Consider the following 12,025-nt stretch of genomic DNA (forward strand, 5'->3'; position numbering starts at 1 on the left):
CTTGGATGTTGTATTATAAACCACATAACTATAGGACTTACGATAAGACTTGGGATAATTCATGTGGGTGGTACTATAAGGGCAGTCTCAGTGTTACTTTTTCTAGGCCGACTTGAAACAATGTTGGTGATTTCTGCCATTAAAACCCACGAATGAAATAAAACCACACCGGTGTACGCGTGCAACTGGTGTGCCTTCAGGCCACTGTGTATCATCTGTACATCCATAGGCTCAAAGAGGCGCACTGCTTTATATGGTGACTTCCTATTGGTGGAAAGTCTCCCGTGTCAGCCAATCAGCTGCCGTGTTTTTCACACGCTCAAAAAACGAGTTGTTGTCCTGTTTCCCCACTGTTTTTTCCTCCAAGGACAATTCTCCGCGAAGGTTTGATTGTTAGGACAGATATTAATAGTTAAAAAAAATATTATAATGTTCGTCGTGTTTTTTTGTCGGGCATATCGGCGTTTCCCCATCTGTGTCAATGGTTGGAGGATCTCGACGGGGGGAGACAGTTAACTTTTAGTCTGTGGCCGCCATTACACCACCGAAGAAGCGCATCCCGCCCTCCTTCTTCGACGGTCTTCTCTTCTTCTTTGGTATTTCAAAGTAAGCACTACTGGTCCAAGTGGTTAAATGGGCTTATAGAGGACTGCTTCTGCTGACAGTCACTGAACTAAACAAAGCACTGACAATTCATCGCGTCTGTCAAGATTGTTGCGTTAGCTACGACTCGTTTGAGCGCGGGCTAGGCGCGTGGCTAACGTTAATGCTACAGTGTCGGAGCTAAACTAGAATTTGCAGCGAATTGCTATGTTAGCGAGCTAGCTGTGGTAGCTTTGTGGACTATCACATAGGCAATCATTTTGTAAACTGCCTGAAATCGGTCACGTCCTCATCACATACACAGGCTACGTGGAGTATGGTTTTCCCGTGTTCAAAGTAACATTTTCACATCAAATCACGCTAATGTGAAGTGGTTACTTTGGTCACTTGCTGAGATCTGGCCTAATAAGTGCTGATTTGCTCACTCGTGAGTACTGTATGGCAACATTATGGCTTGACACTGCTAAAAACCAAACAAAAAAGTAAAATCCGACCATTTAGAAGCGTGTGCAAGGCCTTGTTACCTAGTATGGCCAGTATGCTATCTGTGACACAGTTTAATGCAAGAAGCATAATTTATATAACAAATGCATTGCTCAACTTTTGTTTGGACTATAAGCGTTGAAAATTAGAGGGAAACCTCAGTCTCCCTCAGGGCTTGATATCTAGACTAGCCAAACAGTGCTAGGTTTATTTTGTTATACAGTAATAACATCTCCAATTAAGGTAATTTATGTCTAGTTATACACATTTTCAATAGACTGAAGAATAAAAAGTTTATGTCACGTCCTGACCTCTATAAGATCACTAGGTTATATACAAGTAAAGCTTGCTTACGCCAATGGTTCTGCATTATAGAACATCTATTAATCTGTCCTGCCTGTAGGGGGCAGTAGGACGTAATTTTCATGGATTTCCTTCAATAAATGCGTTCATAATATTCTGTGCGGCAGATAAAGCCAAGTACATTATATATAAGAGATTTTAAAGCTATTATGTGAAAATAGCAGTTTGCTACTTAGACCTTTACTGTAGGGTTACGTCTGAGGTTTGTCTATGAGGCATTGCTTGATTACGTACATTTACAGGCGCTTGAGGAAGAAACATTTCCAATAGGTCCAATTACAGCTTGTCTAATTGATAGTACAGTTAAATGTCAGCCAAGTCGATTACATTTTGCAGGGAAAGAGAATGAGTTGGCTTATTTTCTACCTTTGCTGCAACCTGCATGGTCAAAATACCAATTAGCCCTAGCTCGGTGCATGGTGAGTCATCTTGGCACCCCAAGTTAGCCTCCTGGCACTCATGTCCCAGCTGTTGCCTTGAAATAGGTGTAGTCATATTCATCAGGAGGGGGGCATATTCACAGTCAAAATATTAAACATCCCTATTGATGTTTTTTTTTTTGTATTCAGGGGCAGAGCATGTATTTTGTGAACTGTTGCACCTTCATTTGTCACTGTTTTGTAGGTGATTTGGGGTTGCAGTCCCCCCAGTAGCCATGGAGACCACTACATCGGTCTACATGTGCTTCCCCTGCTACCAGGAGTTTGACACTTTGGAGGAAGTACTCAAGCACCAGTTGACATGCTCTGCTGAAGAGGAAAAGCCCCCACCACCTGGGACAGCTGTCACTGTTCCACTGCTACACCCTGAGGTAAATCAAGCGGATTTTTAGAGCAAGAGTGTGTCCTGAAATGACACAATGGGACACTACTGTAAATTTAACAATCACATTCTTAAACTCTTGGCAAATTGAAAGGAAATAGCCTTTGTAATGCTCCAAAGTGTCCTGTTAGTTATTAATCTGTAACTACAATATTGTTACTTCAATTTAGGGGTGAGCGATATGCCAATATTAGACAGGCTCACGATCTCCAGGGCTGACAATCGGTCTGTTTTTTTTATCACGATCCAAAGCACTGCACAGTCGGCTATTTTCCTGCCACTGCCTGTGAAGGAAACTCAGGCTGCAAACTTTCTGCTTGTATGTCAGTTAACGCGAGAGACCGCAGCTCCGTGGATCCTGCTGTGTGTTTATTAACCTGACACGTCGCAGCAGTGTCCTTCGCCCTTGCAGTACTGTCAGCCGGCACACCCTTCTAATTTGTCTAATTTAAATCGTTGTGCCTTAGTTACTTCTCAAGTAGTCGAGCCATAAAAGAAATGCTTCCTGTTTGCCTTCTACACTAGAAAGGTCCTTTATATTACCACAGTAGTTTTATTGTGAAAGGTTCAGATAGCGACAGCATCACATTGCAGCAGCTTGACATTATGACATTATGACATGGGCGTCTCAGACAGATGCCAAACCGCAGCAGGTGCTACAAAAGCATTTACCAAACTTATTCTTTTAGATTTATATTTACTTCCATTTTTAATCAGGAGTTTTTTTTACGTTTTTATATTTTATCGTGAGTTTGCAATTTCAGTATGTTATTACTGTGTAAGTTATTACCAAGTATTTAATAACCTGGTACATTTATCCAATCTTTCGTATCTTCAGTGTGTTCTTAAAAGTTCGATTTGTCATTATGGAAAAAAATAGTGATAAAATCAAAATAGTAATCTTATAGTGATATTCTATTTTTGGCATATCACCCTCCCCTTCTCCAAATAACAAATCACCCTCCCTTGCATCTGATTGTGGGCAATAATTGGCACTTTCTCCGGTTAGGTTAAGACATGTGTTGCACCAGTAGTTCCACTAAAGGTTAAAACAGTGAACTATCAATAAGTAATCTTACACCTCATAATGTAAAAGCAAACAGCTCTCAGGCTTCAGATACAGCCTCCAGCCCCTAGTCTTCAGCACATGTCCATAAAGCACAGTGACACTCGTGACAGATGGACAGTATCCCGAGACCCGACTAGGAAGGAGGATGGATAAACGCATCAGTCAGTGCCGCTCCTCTCCCCATGATGGATCCACTTTTCACTTTATTCTCGCAAACATGGCAGTGAAAGCCATAGAGATCGTTGGCCCTGTTTACAACTGGCTTTAATTTCATCACTTTATGAATCAATTTTCATTGTAAACTCCAATCCAACTCAATAAAACAGATGAGTTTAGTTTTAGTAAGGGAGTTTTAATGTGGGGAATAATGAAATGATTCTGCTTTTCTACCCGCATGATTCTCATTTTTACTGAACTTAACTGAGCATATAAACAGTTCTAAGTAAAATGTGCAGTGAACACTCATAGTGTCTATATGTGAGTGTAAAAAATATTGTGTTGTCATCTTTTGCTGAGATGTCTCTAGCCTCAACCTTTTTTGTTTTATTTTTGTTCTCGTAGCAACAGGTTCTGAATGTAGCAAGGGCTATTGTACAGCCAGTGGCTCAAGCCGAGGAACCAGTGACGAGTCCAGAGAAATCTGACACCAGTGAGAAGCCACCAGATCAGCCCAGAATCCTCTATCAGTGCGGGGACTGTGATGAGCTCTTCAAGAGCCTAGACCTCTGGCAGGAGCATCGTAAAGTAGGGATATGTCTGCAGGCAGCGAGTAACGACAACCCCGATTCAGAAGCTAATCCACAGACCTCTGTGGAACACAGCCTAGCTGAAGCTGAAAATCCCACTGACGTGCCTGTCCTCAATGATAATGCGGGGGAAAATGTGACCCCTGAACCAGAGGCTGAAGCGGCAGCCACTGCTGTAGCTGTGGCTCTGGAGGAGGCTGCCCCTGAAGAGCGCTCTGTTACTGAGGCGAGTGCTGCAGCCCCTAATCCGGACGATTCCTCTCCAAGAAGACGAGACCGAAACAAAAAGCCCAAACCAGAGCCAGTGCTCCTGTGCGTGGACTGTGGCGCTTGCTTTGGTCTCGTTCCGGAGCTTGTTGCCCACCGGAAAACCCAGCATGGCTTTGAGGAGGCACTGCACCGCTGCGGCGTATGTGGAGAAAGCTTTCTTAACACGACGCTCTTCCTTTACCATCGCAAGCAGCACCGACAGCAGGGTGAGGAAGTGGCTTCCCAAAAAGTTGGCACTCAAAGCACGGTAACTGCCGACCAAGCTCACCCCACCATAATGCTTACTGTTAGCTTTGCCCAGCCCAAATTTTTCTTGTGCACCGAGTGTGGGCAGAGCTACAGCACTGACCAAGAACTCCGCTCACATCGTAAAGCAAAGCACGGCCTTAAGAAACCCCTCCACACCTGCTCTCAGTGCTCTGCTGAATTCATGAATACGACACAATACCTGTACCATCGCCGGCAACACAGATTCATATCAGACTCAGCAGAGGACGCCACCATGACCGTGGAAACTGTCATCACTGAAACTCAGGACACCCAGAGTGCAAAGCGCATTCTTTCACCGACTGGAGCTACAGATTCAGGCTCTCCTATTGCCAAGAAAAGCCGGCCCACCTTTAGAGTTGTGAGTGGGGGACAGAAAGGTGAGTTAATTTTCTAATCTGCTAATTAAACCTGGCTTTGTTTATTTGACAGTTATTTCTTTCCAGCTTTAAAATCTGAATCGGACAATGGCACCACTCCCGCAGACGCCAATGCTGGTAACTATCCTCCTGCCAAGCTGCTGCAGGACTGGTCCCGGACTCCTCTGCCCCATGTTTGTCCTTACTGTGGCAAAACCTTCACTCGACGCGTCTTCCTGCGCTCCCACGTCTTCAGCCACACAGGAGAGAAGCTCTTCACATGCAAGGTGCCAATCTGAACAGGGGTCTCACATCATTTGCTTTGATTTCAATGTCACGCCGCAGACATAGGACACATGATGTAATTCTTTAGAGCAAACATGAAAATACTGTCTGACAGCGCCTCATTATATTTGACACATTCCTGCATTCTCAGACAAAGAAGTTGGTTTTCACTGTCGGGCAAATAAAATTGTAAATAATTTCCAAGGTGTTTTTTGTTGTTGCGTAGGTGTGCAGCAAGTCCTTCAACAACTCCCAGAGCCTGCTTCGCCACAGCCTGTGCCACACCGGAGCCAAACCTTACAGCTGTAATATCTGCAGCAAAAGCTTCTCCCAGGCAGCGACACTGAAGAGGCACCAGCAGCTTCACAATCTGACTCAGCCTCGCCGCAAACGAGGAAGGAGACCCGTACGGACCCGGAACATTTCTCACTTGCTGTTATTGAAGGCTTTGGACAAGTTCTGACATTGTTGTCTTTTTCTATAGGTGTCTGCTACAGGCAGTGATGAAGATCTTCTGTCCTGTCCCCGCTGTCCATCAATGTTCAGCACGGAAGAACAGCTCAACTATCACAAGTAAAGACCTAATATCTCCATAACATTTAGCCTCTTGCTTGCCCTTCATTGCACACCAATGTTGTCGCTTTTAGTTTAGAATAATTTGTGAGGGCAGCAATATTAACGGCTTCAAAATCTGTGCCCATCGAACGAAATAAGATTTTAAAGTAAGTATTAGTGACAGGATTTGCCACATGATTGATAGACAGAGCTAACTAAATTTAAGATGAGGATTATCTGTGACCACTTAATGCAATTGCAAAGCTGTCATATCTTTCTAATTGATTACTTAATACCAGTGCTAAGTATTATTCATAGTTTTACAGTGAACAGGAAAACGGTACCATTAATATTGTGGTGAAAGTCGAATTAGCAGCATCATGGAACCGTCACAAGCATTAGAAAAATCAAACTGTTGTTGCTTCTTGCTGTGCGGCTGATGCCCAGTGTCGCCCGACTCTATTAAAGGATATAATCTGAGTGGGAGGTGACCCTGGCTATCACTCTAATTCCCCCTGTGCCTCAGGGTCAGCTGTCCCACCACTATTGATTATATCGTCTGTTTAACTGGCAACAGAAACAGCGTGGTCTCTCGCTCTTTTATTTTTCTATCAATTTCCTCCTCCACACCTAGCTGTATTGTGTTTATAAAGCTCTATTCAGAAATGTGTGAAATGTTAAATGGAACATTAGTGCTGCTTACAAACGATGTCCAAAGTAGCAAATGCTGCAGCAATATGTGTTATCTTTGAAGGCTTCTCTGCTCCCCCCAAGGCACATCCAACATGACGTTATGCAATGGATAATTAGTCTTTCATGTCCTAACTTTGACTCCTCCTTGTATATTGTTCTCTTAACTGCTGCTGTGCCACAGTCTTACTGCCCATTCACTTACTACTTATTCAGTAGGAATCGCGTGTGTAATTCTATATTTATGGCACCAGGATGAGTAACTAACAGACTTTAGCATGACCTGAATATATTTGTTCTTTTTGAACAGGCTGCTCCATACCAGCCATCCTTTCCCTTGTTCTGAATGCGGAGAATCCTTCAAACGCAGAAAAGACCTGGACCTTCACTCTCTCACTCATCAAGGTCAGAGTTACCTGTCAAAGCCAATGTAAACTAGTCCAAGCCCAATAAGCACATGCTTGAGTGTCGACCAAGGAGATATGATGTTGTTATCAGCAGAGCAGCGACTGAATGCTATTGATTAATGCAGAGCCTGCGATAAGTGCCCCCATCAGCCTCTGAGGATGGCCTATCTTGTGTATTTACAAACATACACCCTTGTTGTATGTGTTTGTTGTTTAGACGCATTAGGTCATTGACTTCACATTGATTTGTGTCCCACGCGGGATGGCAGAGAGAGGTGGAGCTAAATGAATCAGGTCAACATGTTGACACTTCGTCTTAATCAAGAGGGGCATTGGCATGGCAACCTCATTAGTTAAGCTTGAGTCAGCACACAGCGGGGGTCAGAGGTGTGAGGCTCCTCAGAGAGAGATGATTGGACAGATTGATCCATTGATCAGTCCAGGGCCATAGGCTGAGACTGTCCTTATTAAAGGTTTAATTAGAGCGTCCCAACGGGAAGCTTGAGTGCATAGCCCCCTCTGGAATACAGTACAGATGGTCTGCGCATCGCAAGATGTTAGATGATGACCTATGGTTCTGACGAGCCATCAGTTTCCACTATTTCCCAGCCAGATTTTCAAGAGCAGCACGGTCAAGTGGGCGATGCCAACAGAAATCTCTACAACCTTCTGCTGAGTTAGCAACCACTTTGACATTGGAAATATCAATACAAAGCTGATCAAATCTGGTAATGAATCGCACCTAAACAGACCATGTTCTAGTCTATCCAGGTCAGTTAATTGTGTCTGTACTGAATAAAGAATGAATATCGATTTTAATTAGGAAAAGCTGAAGACAGTTCATTCTATAATTTCTTTTTCTTATTATTTAGTTATTCTGGTGCTCAATTAGCTGAATTCTGCTACATAATGGAAAATTATGATTTCCCTCAGCATCTTCTCGTCCTGAATTTGAACGCTTTGTTTGTGTTAAACTGCAGATAAGATGCCGGCCACATGTCCCCACTGTTCGTCCCAGTTCATAAACCAGACGGTGTTGGAGATTCACCTGCAGCGCTGCCCAACCAACGAGGAGGAGAGGAACACGGGCCGCGGACGAGGCCAGGGCAGAGGGCGCTCCACTGGGCAGGTCGAACACACAGACTTTATTTTATTTTACATTGCGCATACAAACACGCAGCAGAAATGGCAAACCCGTCACTTTGTTTGCTCGCCTCATTTGCCTCCAGATCCATCAGAGCATGACACTGATGTTTAGTGATCGCTGCCCGACTGTATCTCCCTGTTCTTCTCTTTGTTCGTGGTATTAAGTGCAGTCACTGAGCCCCGTTGCCTTATTGATGGGCAAGATTCTGCCGCCTACGTGCTTTCCATGATTATATTGAGCACTGACCCATCATATTAGAATTGTCATATTTAATATTGCACTGGGATGTGATTAAAGGGAATTGTTGCAGCATTATCGTCGATTGTGTTAGTTTTGGTTGTTAACTCAAGAAGGCACGACACAGACTACTAAACAGGGCGAGTGGTGATGAAAAAGAAAGTGCAGAGACAAAACTGCAACAACTAAAGGTTCATTAACTCATAAAGCTGTCCCCACAGGCCCCATGGCTAACAACGCGGTGTTGTAGCTAAAGGATCATTTCTCACACTGAGCTGGGTTTCCTTCCCAAAATATATAATTGTTTATTTCTGTGGATGGGAAAAGATAAACCAGTTTTAGACTGTGCTCAAAACAAGTGGCTAACTTTGAAATAAAAACACAGAGCAGCTTCATGAATGTGACACAGCACACTCTTTGATATGCAACGTGCGTGAGTTAAATAAAATACTGCTTCAGGCAGGGTTTTGATAAGGGAAAAGCTTGGTTACTGGTGTCTGAACAATATTTTTTTAATATGCATGCTGCATCAGCCAGTATCTGGAACCACACAAGAGAATAATTTTGTTGACTTTCTTCATGCTCAACCAGTAGATTTGATCATTTCTTTGTAGTAACTAGTAACTTTGTCCCATGTCTCAAAACCCACAAAGCAATGAAATGTGGTATCAAGAGAAAAATATACATGTATGCATATTGTTTGATATCAAAGGTACTTTTTAATAGTATTCAGGCCTGTTCCTGTAGCAGTTGAAGCCCAGAGTAAATGTACTGGAAGCGGTGATGACATCTGACAAATGTCCCCAGTCACATTCAAATGGTTTACACTGCTGTGGCACCATGAACACACTGACCTTTTCTCTATTCATAAGCCGCGTTGCTCTCAGTCTCCACCGCGGACGCTCTTGTTTGACCTCAAAAGCTTGTGTTTCTCTCTCTCTCAGGTTGAGTGCGACCTCTGTGGGCACCGCTGCATGACGCAGGAGGGCCTGGACCTGCACCGTCTGTCCCACACCGGTCAGACGCCCCTCAAATGCCCCGTGAGGCCGTGTCGCCGCCGCTTCATCTCTCACAGTGCGCTGGAGGAGCACGTTTTGGCCCATTTCCAGGGAACACTCCACAAGTCCAAAAGCCGAGCACGCTTCCGCTGTTCAATCTGCCACAAGGAGTTTGCTTACAACTCCACTTTCAAGGTTCACATGAGGACACACACAGACGAGCGGCCTTTCGAGGTAATGAGTTTTAGTGCGACCATGTGTGCTTAAATTAATTGACTTTCATCTCCATCTGTTCATTTTATACGTTGACAAAGATAAACCCAAACCTTTCCCTGATCATCAGGTCACGATTTGTTTTTTCAGTCGCTAAAAATAGTTCTTGAAAAGATGCAAACGGCACACAAAGGTCTATTTTTTTACCCACCAAATTCCTTGAACAATAAACTGTGGGGCAGTTTTTTGTTTAAATTCGTTGGTATTATTGGAACTGACAGATCCTGTATTTAAAGCTACATTTGACTAAGTTTCCTCTTCTTTCACACACTGGTGCCTCCACTGATCGGTTATGCAGCCCTGCCTCTGTCCCGGACCAGGGCCATTTGCACAGTGTCCTGCGGGTGTCCCCTCCTCCCTGTGTACCTGTGATTAATGGCAGGGCTGACTTAGGGCCTGTCAGTTCCCCCCTGCGCCTGTTTCTATTTTGGGACTCTGCCGGTCCGGTGACGAGGCAGCACATCAACCATAGAACCACCCAGGCCGATCGCGGCACAAATCGCGCCATAGAAAAACGATTTTAATGTTTACCGTGTCGCGTCCAGCCAAATCTTTTCAAACACGGAGGAGATGAATTCAGACTTCACTGGCAAAATACAAGCAGCTTTTTGCTTGTATTTGCTTGTTTTGTTTTTTTCTCATTGCAGTTGCTGCTTGTATCACAAATTTCCTCACACATTACACAATGGCTAACACAGTATTCAAGGAAAACTTTTAGCGCTGCTGTTGGCTAAGTAAGCGTGTTTTGAATGCACTTTGTATAACCTCAGGCTAACTGGAGGTCCCTGAAATAGTTCTACTTGTGCTCGTTTGTCTGTAACAAATGAAAAGCCAAAGACGATAGTGATAACTGATAACATTAACCAGTACGGCTTTGCAATTCATCGCAATTTAATCAAAATCGCAATCTCCACTTGGGTCAATCTCAATAATTGTCATGGGACTTTATATTGATCAGGCTTATGGACATTTCTTTGGCGGAAATGGCTCCGAGTTTGTTGTTTGAGATGAGATTTGTGTAAAATGTTCATGAATCGGCTACATGAATTTATATTATTAGGAAAAAAACAAACAAACCAAAATCCAAATTGATCAATATGAGATTTTTTTTTTTTGGTCTTATCGTCCAGCCCTATTCACCAGTTACATTCACTACATTATCTCGTTGAGTCCATATCTATATATATATCCATATCTAGTGCTGGTATTTTTCTGTTTTTCCTCTTGTGTGCTTGCCGTTTCTGTTGCCCCATTTTTAAAGCTGTATCTGCAAAATGCATAAAGAGCAATCTAGTGTAACAAATGTTTTTGTCTGTCATCGGAGCTATTTTGTTCTTTGCATTATGGTCTTATTTTAATCCACTCTCTTCATCTCTTCGCCAGTGCTCCACTTGTGGCAAACGCTTCCGGCAGCTGCCCCACCTGCAGGACCACGAGCGCATCCACAGCGGCCTGCGCCCCTTTTGCTGCTGGATCTGTGGGAAGAGCTTCAGCGTGGCGGCGCGGCTCACGGAGCACGCCCGCACGCACAGCGGGGAGAAGCCTTACCCCTGCCCTCACTGCCCAGCTGCGTTCAGGGCCCGCGCCAACCTTGAGAAGCACATCCGGTCACACTCCGACCTGCCCCCGGAGACGGCCGCGGAGGCTGTGAGCGCGGCAGAGGCGGCTCATGTGCAGAAGGTGCTGGAGGGGGCCAAGGTGCTGTCGTCTTTGGCCACATCCGAGATGGACACGGCTGCGGCTGTGCAGACCATCTACGTGCTGCAGGGGGGCGACGAGGGCACAGACACCGTCATGATCCCGTCTGATCAGCTGGCAGGCCTGGAGGGAAACTCCCAAGTCGTTATCCTCCCCTCCTCTATGCTGGGGACGCAGACCATCACTGTTCCCACCATCACAATGGACGGCAATGAAATCACAATGGTGGAGGCAAGCCAATCACCACAGCATTCTATTGAGTTCATTGTGGAGGAGACGATATGAAGGTGGACTGCTGCTGTTCAAACGCCTATTGTTGCAAGAGCTGATGGAGAGCGATACAATGGGTGCAAATGTAAGACTGGCCTAGTGATGAACTAGGATTGATTGTCACAATTGCAGGACTTGCATTTCATTTTGTACCTATTGTGATTTATAGCAATTATTTTACTACTCTGAAAACAATGTCATGTAAATAGAAAAGCAGATGTTGGCTGTTGGGACACTAGCTTTATAGAATCTTTGAGTGATTGAAGATGGGCCTTAAATAACATATTAAATAAAGAAATGCTGCCTGTGGGCCAGTTTTGTTTTGATTGCTTCACATATAATAAAAAAATGATCCATAGATTTTGTGTCACATTAATTTTTTTCCCTACTTTTTAACACGCTGTGAAAATGGTGCTTCTTGTTGGTACAATTCAGGCCTTTCAGCAATCCCGACTATGGAAAAGGCGTTCAGAGATTTGTTTA

General features: G+C 44.1%; 1 protein-coding gene across 1 annotated transcript; it reads left to right on the forward strand.

The window, feature by feature from the left end:
- The first annotated feature begins 348 nt into the window (after positions 1-348).
- On the forward strand, positions 349-11,882 carry znf574 (zinc finger protein 574). Its single transcript, XM_079561881.1, has 10 exons — positions 349-606; positions 2,074-2,260; positions 3,902-5,003; positions 5,070-5,269; positions 5,494-5,673; positions 5,752-5,840; positions 6,823-6,917; positions 7,900-8,048; positions 9,248-9,535; positions 10,958-11,882. Exons 2-10 carry the CDS (start codon positions 2,105-2,107, stop codon positions 11,555-11,557), a joined length of 2,859 nt encoding a protein of 952 aa, XP_079418007.1. The 5' UTR covers positions 349-606; positions 2,074-2,104; the 3' UTR covers positions 11,558-11,882.
- Positions 11,883-12,025: the final 143 nt, after the last annotated feature.

Source organism: Gobius niger (assembly GCF_951799975.1).
Source record: "Gobius niger genome assembly, chromosome: 8".
NCBI lineage: Eukaryota > Metazoa > Chordata > Actinopteri > Gobiiformes > Gobiidae > Gobius > Gobius niger.